This window comes from Lucilia sericata, unplaced genomic scaffold, assembly GCF_015586225.1.
Source record: "Lucilia sericata isolate MDLA Ls3-8-SP2 unplaced genomic scaffold, ASM1558622v1 Contig000376F_arrow, whole genome shotgun sequence".
NCBI classification, from domain to species: domain Eukaryota; kingdom Metazoa; phylum Arthropoda; class Insecta; order Diptera; family Calliphoridae; genus Lucilia; species Lucilia sericata.
The window spans coordinates 113,936-129,636 of NW_023994395.1; the positions used below are offsets into that span (position 1 = coordinate 113,936).

Consider the following 15,701-nt stretch of genomic DNA (forward strand, 5'->3'; position numbering starts at 1 on the left):
TCTTAGCTAGACATTAAAAATAATTTTCATTGTCCATCATACAGGTGTCTACATGTCTAAGCAAATACAACACCCATCAAATTTTCTTACGAGACATTTTTTATTATTACTTTTTCTTTTCGTAATGCAAATAACTTGACACTAGTTTGGATGCAGCGCAGAAAAACTTGATAGATGAGATTAAAAGACAATTACAAAAAAAATGTAAAAGTATGACACAATTTTAAGATCCTTATGGAAATGTTATAGAAGATGAAATGGTTTCAGAGTTGCATATAAATTAGAAGTTTACTCATTTTAGTTCAAAGTTCTAAAATTGATGGAGTTGAACCTCTCTCCTTCTTGTGAACATTGAACTCAGAGATCTGTTGAAGATCTCTTAGTTTAAACGATCTTATTAATGGATTTCCGATTTGCATAGGTGCTTTTGGACAGTCTTAGATAAATTGACTTCTAACATTTATAACACTACAAGATCTCATTTCCTAAAGATCCGCTAAGAGTCTTACAACTTTGGTATTAAGTATAAAGTAAATAGCTTTGACAGTTTAGTTTGCTGTAATTCAATTTAATGACTTACAAGCAAAGTTATAGACTGTGTTAACTCTTTTGAGTGGCGTGTGCGCTTGAGCCTTTCATGTGGCAATTCGCACCAAGTGCAACTTCAAACTACAATTCAAATCTTTTATACTTTAGGTAACAAACCGACAGTCGCACCACACATTAAACTAACAACAATTTGTGTTATTTGTTGATCTTGTTAAGACTATAACGCCTTTTGGCCATTTCAATGAAAACACGAACAAAAACCCTCTCTTACTCATAGGCAAACATTGGAAACATATGAAAATTGTTGTCGAGAAAAATAAACTGACATTATGTCCATGTCAGAGATGAATAAAAATGTTCTAGGAATTAAGACGGGGTGGGGGTAATGATTTAACTGGAAATTGTTTTTTTTTTGGTCTTTATTGAATATATCATAATGTACGTACATTTACAAAAAGAGAGCCAGAGAAAATGTAATGTTGATTTGGATTTATAACCAACACTTGCTCAGATTTATGACTAAACAAACTGGTCAGAGGAGTTGCCTATTAAATCTGTATAAAATCAGTATTATTTCTTTCTATTTTATTTTTTCTTGAACACACAGTAGTGGTTTATTTATCATTGTTGCTGGATTGTATACCTTTTTTTTGAAAATCTGGTGGTCTTGTACTCTCAGCCACATATTCCAGCTAGGTGACAGCTTATCTTGTTTTTTGACAAGTCTTTGGGTTTGTGTTTTTTTCTTACTCTTTTTTCTATTATTTTTTTATTTAAATTATGTTTTGGTTTAAAGTCGTTATAAAGGAATCTAATGTTAAGATTGTATAGAGTTAAAAGAAAAATGTTTAACAAATTCAATTGAAATTTAATTAATTAGTTGACAGTTGGATTGACACTTGCACAGTATGTTTTCGAAGAGAGAGAGAGGGTTATGTTTGTTAACGGGTTAATAGATTTCTTTGTTGCTTTTTTATACTATTCTATTCTTCGTTAGAATTTTTCTGAAATTATAAGGAATTTGTTAGATTCATAATCTAATAAATCAAATCTTATGACTACATTTCAAATGATTGAAAAAAGTTTCTTTTTATATTGCAATTGAAGGTTTTAGAATTGATGAGGAGTTTGATTATTTGAAACTCTGCTCTAAAGGCAACTCAAAGTACTTGAAACATTTAAAAAAATAAAGAACTTTTTAACTCACGACTGAGTAAATAAAACTGGTTCCGTCAGGGAACACCGTAAGCAATAATTTTTAGTTTTCTTTTATGAACAGAACTAAAACAGAACTAGAACAGAACTAGAACAGAACTAGAACAGAACTAGAACAGAACTAGAACAGAACTAGAACAAAACTAGAACAGAACTAGAACAGAACTAGAACAGAACTAGAACAGAACTAGAACAGAACTAGAACAGAACTAGAACAGAACTAGAACAGAACTAGAACAGAACTAGAACAGAACTAGAACAGAACTAGAACAGAACTAGAACAGAACTAGAACAGAACTAGAACAGAACTAGAACAGAACTAGAACAGAACTAGAACAGAACTAGAACAGAGCTAGAACAGAACTAGAACAGAACTAGAACAGAACTAGAACTAGAACAGAACTTGAGCAGAACTTGAGTAGAACTAGAATAGAACTAGAACAGAACAGAACTAGAACAGAACTAGAACAGAACTAGAACAGAACTAGAACAGAACTAGAACAGAACTAGAACAGAACTAGAACAGAACTAGAACAGAACTAGAACAGAACTAGAACAGAACTAGAACAGAACTAGAACAGAACTAGAAAGAACTAGAACAGAACTAGAACAGAACTAGAACAGAACTAAAACAGAACTAGAACAGAACTAAAATAGAACTAGAACAGAACTAGAAGAGAACTAGAACAGAACTAGAACAGAACTAGAACAGAACTAGAACAGAACTAGAACAGAACTAGAACAGAACTAGAACAGAACAAGAACAGAACAAGAACAGAACTAGAACAGAACTAGAACAGAACTAGAACTGAACTACAACAAGAAAAAAGCCAGACTATAACCAAGACTATAGCGAAAACTATAGACAGTAAGTGCAATTGAAATTTCCTTAAGTTTTTTTAGTATTTTAAAATGTCTTTACAAAGTGTATGGGAATAAGGGATCTCTTGATCTTACGAAAAAGAAGTTATCATTTTTTATAATTGTCTCAATAAGCAGTCATCACATTCAATTTCATAATTTAAGTATTTATGTAAATTTAAATTAATTTTTGATGTGGATACACAATAAAACTCTAATCTATTAATAACTATTAATATGCTAATAAGTGTTTAAATATCTTGTTTTCTTTTTCTATCTCATAAATATTCACAGGAAGGTTTTACAGATCCGCCCTCAACATCATCGATAAGTCGCTTGTTAAGGGGTAACGATCGCAGCAGTGATGATGGACGTAAAGATTATAGTATACACGGTATATTAGGCGGTAAGTCAACTAACTAACAAAACATACAAAACTAACTTTAATTAATTAAAACACCTTCCAAAAAATATTTCTGAAAGAAGAAAAAAACAAACACTTGTTTGTCCCTTTTTTCTGTAAATAGAGGGTTTTAGTGAAAGAAGTAGAAGAAAAAAACTAGAAATCACTATTTTTGATCAAATTATAGATCATTTATTTGATAATTTGAAAATCATCATCAAATCATTTGTTGCACAAATCAACAGCATCGATAACACACCACAAAGCGGCGGCATTTTAACTTTGATCGTCTTAAAGAAACTTAGTGAGTTTTTTTTTTAAACAAAACACAACACTGAAAAGCCGCTCGAAGAAACCAACAGCTAAACAAAAGACTTTTTAGTTGGTTGGTAGAGGGGCAATCGGATTTTTAGTTTTTGTTTAAAGATTTTTCCCATTAGGTTCTCATCAAAACCCATAAAAATCTATAACATTCTAACAGCCGAGTGTACAGACGGACGGACAGACATTGAAATACATGACCAGCTAGCAAAGTGTTGATGATGACACCTTAGAAAATGATAATGATTATTATTTTACATTTCGTTTTCTTTAAATTTTTCTTTATCTTTTACTTGTACTTGCTATGTTACAAAAAAAAAATACGAAAGAAAAAGGTTTCAACCAAAAACACAATTAATAAGCTAGATTTTTTCAACTTGAAGATGTTTTTGGAAAGTAAGAAAATAAAAAGGCTAATTCTATAAATATGCAAAGTCATGCGATAAACGATCTCTAAAATATGTTAGTTGTTGGAATATATATAAGTAAAAACAAAACCTTAAAAAATAAATATAAACTGATAAAATAAAATCGATCTAGAGAGAGAGAAACAATATGTTGTAAAAGTGTTAATGATCTAAAAATGTTATTGTTAAGAAAATTGAGTAGAAAATTGTGTTTTTAGTTTAATTATGGAAGAAGAAAAGTGGAAAATATCTAATAATATGTAGAAAGTTTGGACTTGATGTGTTACATAGAGTTAACTCTTTTGCCATTAGAGACAAGAAAGATTCTCTATGAATCTTACTGTCATTAGTTGGCGAAAGTATTGCTGATTGCTTACCAAATGTATTAAGTTTAATTAGAGAAACAATTTAACTTCATAGAGACAATGAGGATCCGCTCATCAACCCGGTAATCTAGAGAAAAGCTATCCGATACCACAAAACCCTTACATTGGAAGTTTAAGGCATTCTTAACTTCTGAACTCAAACTCCCAGGAGGAACGCTCCTTGTTTTTTTCAATAATTGTTCGGCAGAGTTCGGTAGTAATAGAGAAGGTAGCCAATAGTTTCCTTCCCTTCTTCATTATGACTCACTTTTCAATAGATCGATCCATCATCTTGCATTTGCAATCTCTCAGAAGAGCTTCGCCGCATTTCCAATTTCTTATGATCTCAATAAAATATTTAATCCTGAAAACGATCTTTCCGAGTTTCCACAAAGCTATTACATTGATCTTTGTCTCCTAAAGAACGCTTAAGAGGTACTCTTTTTGTATTTCCAATAATTGTTCGGCAGATATCGTTGGTAAGAAATGAGATACCCACTCAGACCTTGCATTCTCAATAACTGATCAGAAGAATTGCCTCTCACTTCCGATTTCTTAATAGAAGATTTAATCTAGAGTACGAAAATTTCGGGTTTTAACCCTCAGATGGAAATCGAATCCACCACTTCCGGTCTATCAGACTAGAACACTAACCTCTAACCTATAGAAGGCCATATTGATTTTATTCTGCTATTAAACGCTTGGGATGAACTCTCTTTGTATTTCCAGTAATAGGTCAGCAGATATCGATAGTAATAGAGCAGGTGACCAATAGTTTCTTTCTCTCATTCACTCTGATACATCTGGCATAGAATGCCTTAAATGTCTTCATCAGAATAGTTGCCTCGCAGTTCCAGTTTTTTATAATATTTCTTCATAAAAGATTCAATCTACAAGTCGATTGAGTTGCCGATCACAGCCTCCTACAGATTCTTAACGCGGAACTCTCCTTAAATTTCCAAAAATTCCTCAACAGTGATCGATAGTGAAGGAGAGGTATCCAACAAAATCTTCTTCCCGTTCATTTGACTCTGACATCGTTTTCTGAGAGATCTATCAGGATTATATTGCATTCTCAATCTCTAGTCAGAGTATTTTTCTTATAATTTCATGCAGGCAGTTGATCAAGGTTACTGATCGCTGAACAGTTGATCAGAAGGTGACGATTTTCGAAGATTGCTTAGAAGAAGCCATTCAAGTTGTCTCAGTTGGCTGCTCTCGTTTACCATAATAACTCTTAAATAAGCCAATTTTTGGGAGATTCTAGTAGTCGAACAAACGATCAATAGTTGGCAATACCATTGATCGATGAACAGTTTCCGTTTTCCTACAGATATGACGACAGAGTACCCAATGGTTTCTTAATATTCATTATTATTACTCTGACATCGCTTGTAGATAGTTCCATAGAAATCATATTGCCTTCACAATCTCACGTCAGAGTATTTTCTTATAATTTCATTCAACTAATCGATCAATAAATGATTAGTAGGTATTGGTTTCCGACTAGAATACTCAATACTTTTTAAAGTATTTTCTGATCAAACCATAGATATTTTTCAATCGTTAAACTGTTGATCAGATAAGCTGCTTAGCAGTTGCAATCTCTTACAATTTCTCTTCATAGAAGATTCCATTCTTAACACACATCTAGCATTAACAATTTCTCATCAGAAGATGTCTCTCTTCGTCTACATTTGTTAGAGAACCTCCCTTTTGAACGAAGAAAGATCAAAATAAGTCATGAAGGAAGAAGTTGTCGCAATTTATAAATAGAACATAAGCCAATCTCATCATAAAACAATCTTATTAGTACCACGAAGCGGTATATTACTCAACCGACCATATAACAGAAGTAGTAAGATCATCTGGTGTTCGTTTACAAGAGATCCGATCATCAGTAGTTGCACATTTGTTCTTCAGTTTACAGACGATATGGCGCCTGTTACCTTGTAGTTGACAATGTTCCTAAACCCTTTATTGGTTCCACGAAGCGGCAAATTAATCAACCGATCATCAGCAGTCGGTTCTAATGATCAATGTGCATTCATTCTCAATTTAATACACGAAGTAAGATCATTTGATGTTCATTTTCAAGAGATCCGATCATCAGTAGTTCCACATTTGTTCTCCAGTTTACAGATATGTTCCTAAACTCCTCATCATTACGACGAAGCGGTATATTAAGTATCAAATCAAAACCTCTACTGTTAGCTCGATCATCAGTAGTCGGTTATAATGATCATTTAATAGACGCAGTAAAATCATCTGATGTTCGTTTGAAAAGTGATCCGATCATCAGTAGTAGATGCTACTGATCCGTTCGCTATTCTCCAGTTTACAGACGACATGGTGTCTAAGTACAATCAAAACCTATACTATTAGCTTGATAAAAGAGATTGATTGAATCTTCTTAGATTGAGTTACCTCTTTCGGTCAGTAAATCCACAGAAAATTTACAATTTAGATGTCGTTTGACCTTAAAATTATAGAAACATCGTTGCTAAACAATCACTTAAACAAGTTTATATTAGATCGATCATCATCATCATCTCAAATCGAAGATTCTCTTAGAAAAGGAATTACAGTTTCCAATTACACTTTGTTTCCGAAGTCGCAAATTGTAGACCAAGAGTCCTGGAGCTCTCAACTGAATCTCTTTGCATAGACAGCATCTCTCTCGTCAGTCCCTTTGATAAACTCACTATTTGTATAAGTTTTAAATGAAGAAATGAGACCCCATTTAGAGTTCCCTAGCCAAAGTCCGTATTCCACCCATGATCAATACATTAAGGGGGAAAGTTTTGGGTATTTATCGATTCCTGTTTGCCAGTAGCCCCTGTGTCCTTAAATATTTTTATATTTTCCCTTACCAGGAAACGTTAACGCCACAATATCTCAAAAACCTAAGGTATACAAATCTTCTTAACAAATGTTAATTACCTTAACATACAATAACTTCAAGGATTTCTCTCTCCATTGTAGATCGTCGTCCTTTGAAGATCAAACAACGCTAACCGCATTATATTTAACAAAATAAATAAAAACAAGTGAAAAAAATAGACCTAAAATACAAATATTTTGCAAATAATGGTTTAAAAATTTTTATATATTGTTTTATAAAACAACAACATTTTATAACAATTGTCGTGGGAAATTGTCTTTAAAGTCAGGGTCGTTTACCTAAAAACATACAATACCGAAATGGGCTAGTGTTTATTGATAGAAGAAGGAAAAACATAATAACTTTGACAAAAACTAAGTAGTTTAAGATCAATGAAAGAAACAGTTTCTATAATTTTTTCCACTCACTATCTCCTTCTCTCTCTCTCTCTCCGTATTTTCTTAAGGTATCTGTGAATGAATGGAAAACCTTAAGAAACATGTGTGTGAGAGTGTGTGTTTGTATAGATTTTCATGTCACTTAAGGTGACAATATTTTGACATTTCTTGTCTCTAAAACTGTGACCTTGTCGCCGAAATTAAAACAAGGAAAAATACTTTTTTTGTTGCCTTAAAACAATAATGAATATTGATTTTTTTTTTGTATTGTGCAAAACAACAAAAACTGAAAGAAATGTTTACAAAATTGTATAGAAAATGTATACATATAAACAAATAAACAGGTCGGTTGCTAAATTTAATGATTTGTCTTTCAAGTCAAACAGCCAAAACTCATTAAAGTATGTTAAACAATTTAAAAAGTTTTTCTGTTTCGTAACGAATCTTTTCATTTTGTAATTATTTCTTTTGTTATAAAAGATGTCATAAAGTGGGAAAGGAATATATTATAAAGACAAGTTTGTATGATCAAAGTCGGCCGTGAGAAACCCTTAATTAGAAATATGCAAAAAGAAAGGAAAAGGTATCTTTTTCAATTTAGTTTCTGGACTAAAACCAAAATGAGAATAGTTGAGACTTTAGTCGAGTCTTTAGACGAGTCTACAGTCGAGAATAGGCAAGAGATTATAGTCGTGTCTATAGTCGAACGTATAGTCTATAGACCGAACTATAGTCAAGTCTGTAGGCCAAACTAAAGTCGAGTCTATAGTCGAGACTGCTGTCGAAACTATAGTCGAGTCTATAGTCTAGTCTATAGTCGAGACTATTGTCGAGTCTATAGGCCAGACTATAGTCTAGTCTATAGGCCAGACTATAGTCGAGTCTATAGGCCAGACTATAGTCGAATCTATAGGCCAGAATATAGTCGAATCTATAGGCCAGACTATAGTCTAGTCTATAGGCCAGACTATAGTCGAGTCTACAGGCCAGACTATAGTCTAGCCTATAGGCCAGACTATTGTCGAGTCTATAGGCCAGACTATAGTCTAGTCTATAGGCCAGACTATATTCAAATCTATAGACCAGACTATAGTCGAGTCTATAAGCCAGACTATTGTCGAGTCTATAGGCCAGACTATAGTCGAATCTATAGGCCAGAATATAGTCGAATCTATAGGCCAGACTATAGTGTAGTCTAGTCAAGGCTATAGGCCAGACTATAGTCTAGTCTATAGGCCAGACTATAGTCGAGTCTATAAGCCAGACTAGTCTATAGGCCAGACTATAGTCGAGTCTATAGGTCAGACTATAGTCGAGCATATAGGCCAAATTATAGTCAAGTCTATAGGCCAGACTATAGTCGAGTCTATAGGCCAAACTATAGTCTAGCCTATAGGCCAGACTATAGTCGAGTCTATAAGCCAGATTATAGTCTAGTCTATAGGCCAGACTATAGTCTAGTCTATAGGCCAGACTATAGTCTAGTCTATAGGCCAGACTATAGTCTAGTCTATAGGCCAGACTATAGTCAAGGCTATAGTCCAGACTATAGTCTAGTCTATAGGCCAGACTATAGTCTAGTCTATAGGCCAGACTATAGTCTAGTCTATAGGCCAGACTATAGTCGAGTCTATAGGCCAGACTATAGTCTAGTCTATAGGCCAGACTATAGTCTAGTCTATAGGCCAGACTATAGTCGATGAAGTCGATACAAGAATATAGTCGATCCCATTATCGAGTCCAAAGTCGATACTCTCATTTTATATTTAAGATTGTATTCGAATCTATATTCGAGTCAATAGTAGGGATCATAGTGAATCTCTGAATGTAACTGGCCACTTGTATGTTACTACCTAAAGCTTATCTCTATTTGTTTATCAAATTATGTGTTTAATCGTCTGAATAATTAAAAGTTTCTATAAATAGAAATATTTAATTGAAAACTATTAAACTTTTAAAAGTTTTTTTTTTTTTTTTTGTTGCCACAAAATTATAACGAATTTTTTATTTGTTTAAACCTCACAACAATTTTTTTTGTAAATTTCAATGTTATGTTTGGAGTAACAAAAAAGATTACATTGATTGATGACAATACCTTTAGCTTCCATATACAACAGCTAGAAAAATACGAAACAAAATTTGAACGATTCATAGAAAAACCAAATAGAAATAAAAAACAATTAAAATAGTAACCAAAAAAATTGTAATTTTCAAACAATAACATAACAGAGAAGACAAGACACATCTAAAGAGAAATAGAAAAGCCTAAGCAGTAGTAGTAGATACAGTCTAATAAATTGTAAAGTTAACCAAAAGCAATTGATCTTGGCCACTGACAAAAGACATGTTAAGCTGTCTATCACTTATTTATATCAAAAACGATATTTGTGTAACAATTTGAAATATTTCCAACAAAAATTTTCAGCTTAAAAACATAACACATTTTAAAGAATAACATGACAGTTTTTTAAACACTTTTTTTTTATTTCTCTTCAAAGTTCAAGTAACACCCTCGAGGAAAATAACATAAGGAAAAAAAAGGTCAAATATGTTGTTGTGTTTAAAATTTTTTCTAATAAAATTCGAAAACTTTAAAATCTGGGTAATCAATAAAAATTTGACATCAAATGTTTAAAGTTTTTTTTTATTAACACACACTTACTCATTTCTTGTTTATCTTAAATACTGAAAAATTAATGGTTTTAACTTTTTTCTATAGTTTAAATTTTTTTTCTAAAAACAGTAGTTAATTTACTTTTTGAGTGAATGATGTTTAAATTATGTTAATTTCTTTAAATTTTTATTATCAGCATAATGACTGCTGTTTTCAAAACTATTGTTTTTTATTTTAAACTCATGTTGGCATTGGCTCTATATTTCTGGCTGCTATTGGCCATTTAAGGTTATAAATTTCATTTGTAATTTAATATGGCATTAATAAATTGTTATCAAAACTTTAGACGCCCATTTTCAACACCTCTTTAGTACAATAACAAGAAGAAAAATTAAAAGATTAATAACGTGTAATGTAGTAGATTTAATTAAAAGTAGAATGGAAAAAAAAGACTAGAATAAAGAAACGACTGTGCACTGAACTGAATGGTAAGGTTACTCACTCGATTATAGATTTCAAATAAAGTTTCGATTATGGTCGACTCCTTTGCATAACTAAAGAGGATATAGGTAGACTATAGACTCGGCTATAGACTACACTTTAGATTCGACTATGGCCTAGATTACCGACTTGTCTATAGGCTCTACTATAGACTCTTCTTTAAATTCGACTTTTAACTCGACTATATCCTCTTCTAGAGACTCTTCTATAGACTCGACTATAGACACCTCTATCGATTCTACTATAGACTCGACTATAGATTCGACTAAAGGCTCGACTATAGACTCAACTATAGATTCGACTCTAGACTCGACTATAGACTCGATTCTAGACCTGACTATAGGGTCTACTATATACTCAACTATAGATTCGACTATAGACTCAACTATAGACCCAACTATAGACTCGACTATAGAATCAACTATAGATTCGACTATATACTCAACTATAGACTCGACTATTGACTCGACTGTAACCTCGTCTATAGACTGAACTATAGATTCGACTATTGACTCAACTGTAACCTCGTTTATAGACTGAACTATAGATTCGACTATAGACTAGAGTATAGACTCCACTAAAGATTATACTATAGATTTTACTATAGCCTCGACTATAGACTCAACTATAGATTCGACTCTAGACTCAGCTATAGACACAACTATATACTTAACTATAGATTCGACTATAGACTCAACTATAGATTCGACTATAGACTCGACTATAGATTCGACTATAGAGTCGACTATAAACTCCACTATATATTCGACTACACACTCAACTATAGACTCACCTATAAACTCAACTATAAACTCAACTATAGACTCGAATATATACTCGACTACAACCTCGACTATAGACTCAACTATAGATTCGACTATAGACTCGACTATTGACTCTACTATAGATTCGACTATAGACTCGACTATAGACTCAACTATAGACTCAGTTATAGACTCGACTATAGACTCAACTATAGATTCAACTATAGAGTCGACTATTGATTCCACTGTAGATTCGACTCTAGACTCGACTATAGACTCCACTATAGACTCTGCTATAGACTAGACTATATATTCGACTATAGATTCGACTATAGACTCGACTATAGTCTCTTCTATAGACTCGACTATAGTCTCTTCTATAGACTCGACTATAGTCTCTTCTATAGACTCGACTATAGTCTCTTCTATAGACTCGACTATAGTCTCTTCTATAGACTCGACTATAGTCTCTTCTATAGACTCGACTATAGTCTCTTCTATAGACTATAGTCTGGCCTATAGACTCGACTATAGTCTGGCCTATAGACTCGACTATAGTCTGGCCTATAGACTCGACTATAGTCTCTTCTCGACTATAGTCTCTTCTATAGACTCGACTATAGTCTCTTCTATAGACTCGACCATAGTCTCTTCTATAGACTCGACTATAATCTCTTCTATAGACTCGACTATAGTCTCTTCTATAGACTCGACTATAGTCTCTTCTATAGACTCGGCTATAGTCTCTTCTATAGACTCGACTATAGTCTCCTCTATAGACTCGACTATAGACTCGACTTTAGACTAGACCATAGTCTCGAATATAGGCTCGACTATAGAATAGTCTATAGAGTCAACTATAGACTTCACTATAGACTATTCTATAGTCCCGTCTAGCCTCACTTTAGACGGAACTTTGTAATCTCTTATAGTGTTGACTACTGCATTGACTGCAGTCTGGGCAATAGACTGGATTATAACTCTGACTACAGACTCGATTATAGAATTGACTAAAGTCCTGACAATAGATATAAAGCTCTCTACTACGTTTTGTTCCATTTTTTTGACACTTGACGTTAAAATTTCATAAACTAAATGAGAATTCTATTATCGTTACGTTTACCCAACAAATCGTTTAAAATTCCTCTATTAGTCATAATTCCGGTAGCGCGTTTAATACGACAATTACATTAACTTTGTTTTTTAATTCATAATATTACAAACATGTTGCTTAATGTTACTTTTTATACAGTTAATTTCTAATAAAATTAAATTTTAGCTCATTGATTTTTTGTTGCTCTAACTTTCTTATGAATGTCATAAAGCAGTCAGCTGTTGTTATTGCCAAAAAAAAAGGAAATAAGTATATAATTTTCAATTTACTTATTTAAAACGTGCCTATCATAATTTTTAACTTTTTTTTGTTGTTATAATAAAAGGGTATAAAAGCATAAAAATGTTATGTGTCATATAGAGAGCATAAAGAAAATGACAGGCATCAGAGGGGAAAAATATATGTCGGTATTAAATATAAAATTTTAAATAACAGTTAAAAATTTAGGAGGGGAAATTTGTTAAAAAATTTTATAAGAGTATTAAAATTCTATTAAAATGTTTACATATACCTCTAACTCTAAAGGACTTACAGCAGATTTAGTTACAAGTTATATAACTTTAAAACTGTAGATACCTAATTTCTAAAGTTTGATAAACCTTAAATAAATGTTTGATAAATTTTATAATTTTTTCTAATTTTTCGTTTTCATCTTCTAAAAAAAAATTTCAAAACAACCCACGTAAATTTTTTAAATTCATGTTAATTTTTTTTATATTTTTTGCCTTAATACCTTGCTACCGGTTCAGTTAACATTTGTGGTTTTTTTATTGTAACAAAATTTTTTTGTTAAATATTTTTTTTTTATTCATATTCATTCATATTTCAATTTAACACTTTAAAAAAAAATATCTAAATAATGACTTCTTTTTTTTTCTAACCACAATACAAAAAAAAATTCAAAAAAATAACAAGTTTTATGAATCAATTGTAAAGCTAGAGCCACATAAATCAATTTGGTATAGAATTAAAATATTCATATATTTGGTAGGGAATTAATTAAATTATTAAAAAAAGTATTGAATATTTAATAATTAATTAGATTTTGTTTATATTCATAAGTTTTTTTCTCAAAGAAATAAAAGTAAAAGACCTCATAATATAAACGACAATAGGGGAAAATGTATACTAGACTATAAACTTGGCTCTAGACTAGACTAAAAACTAGGCAATAGTCCAAATTATAGACTATAGTCAAGACTATAGTCCAAAACATAATCCAGAATATAGTCCTTACTATAGTAATGACTATAGATTATACAATAGACTATTTGACTATAGTCCAAACCATACCATAGAATATAGTCCATCCTATAGACTATAAAATAGTCCAGACTATAATGTAGACTATAAACTAGACTATAGTCCAGACTTTAGATTAGTGTATAGTATAATTTATAATCAAGAATATACATTATGCTATAGTCCAGACTATAGGCTAGATTATAGATCAGACTAAAGATCAGACTATAGTCTAGACTATTGACTGAACTATAGTCCAAACTTTAGACTACACAATAGACTTAACTATAGGCCAGACTATAGACTAGACTATAGACTAGAATATAGACTAGAATATAGACTAGACTATAGACTAAACTATAGACTAGACTATAGACTAGACTATAGGCCAGACTGTAGACTAAACTATAGAGTAGACTATAGACCAGACTATATATTGGACTATAGGCCAGACTAATGACTGGACTATAGCAAAGACTATAGACTGGACTATAAGCCAGTTTATAGACTAGACTAAACGATAGACTATATACAGGACTATAGGACAGATTATAGACTAGACTAAAGACTAGACTATAGTCCAGAATCTAGACTAGATTATAGTCCCGACTACTCTGGAACACACTGTAGACTAGACTATAGTCCAAACTATAGACTAGACTATAGCCCAAACTATAGACTAGCCAATATTCAAGACAATAGACTAGACTATAGTTCAGACTATACTAGACTATACTGGACTATAGGCCAGACTATAGACTGGACTATAGGCCAGACTATAGACTGGACTATAGGCCAGACTATAGACTGGGCTATAAGCCAGACTATAGACTGGACTATAGGCCAGACTATAGACTGGACTATAGGCCTGACTATAGACTGGACTATAGGCCAGACTATAGACTGGACTATAGGCCAGACAATAGACTAGACTATAGACTGGACTATAGGCCAGACAATAGACTAGACTATAGACTGGACTATACTGGACTATAGGCCAGACTATAGACTGGACTATAGCCCGACTATAGACTGGACTCTAGCCCAGACTATAGACTGGACTATACTCAGACTATAGACTGGATTATAGGCTGGACTATAGGCCAGACTATAGGCCAGACTATAGGCTGGACTATAGCCAACAGTATAGACTAGATATAGGGCAGACTAAAGACTTCGCAATAAAAAATTGAATATGAATCGAAAAAGTACAAAAAAAAACTTACCCTATAATATTTCTGGAAGTTGGCTTCATAATTAGGACTCTATCCGAGAATTTTTTTTTAATAAATTTTATTTTATGATGATTATTTTTAATTACCGAACCGAACCGATAATTTTTAATTACCGCACCGTTTTTTATTATTTATTTTTATTTTTTAATTAAATTAAAACATTTAAACACTTTGCTTTAATAAATTTTATTTGCCATTTTATTTTTAATAATTTTAATTTAATTGCTTTACTAATGACTTTAGATTTTATTAATTACACGATTTTCTATAATTTACTTTTAATAATTGAATTAATTAACACTTTTTCTAACATTTATTTGCCTTTATTCCCTTATTAAAACACTTTATTACACTTCCCCTTTTAATTGAAATTACTCTTCCCCTTTTTTCTTATTTATTTACTTAAAAATGAGAACACTCTCCTTAAACTTCAATTTTAATGAGAGCATACTAAAACGACAACAAGAAATTGACTTAATAAAGCTCTTTACTAAGGCACTATTTACAAAAACTACAACAACAACACTACCGGCATTTATTGCAATCAAACCACTACTACATATTATTGTTGTTGTTAATTTTTCTTTATTCCTTCTTTTTTTTCTTCTTCATTATAAAAATGTTGCAAACTTTTTGCTGTTTACCTTACATTTACACACATTTTTCTTTATTATTTTTAATACTTTTTAATAATATTTTTACACTTTTATAAACTTTAACAATTGCTTAATAATATTATGTAATTTATTTCATATATTCACAACAATAAATTTAATTAATTACAATTTTAATACGAACGATTAACTTTGAAACACGCGTTCACTACGA

The 15,701-nt window shown here is 31.8% G+C and overlaps 1 protein-coding gene across 1 annotated transcript in view; it reads left to right on the top strand.

Moving 5' to 3' along the window:
- Positions 1–15,701, top strand: part of LOC119604261 (protein gooseberry-neuro) — a 40,844-nt gene that overhangs the window by 12,957 nt on the left and 12,186 nt on the right. The window contains exon 3 of the mRNA XM_037956761.1: positions 2,920–3,035. Coding sequence (XP_037812689.1) covers positions 2,920–3,035 — 116 coding nt within the window. The remainder of the gene's footprint in view (positions 1–2,919; positions 3,036–15,701) is intronic.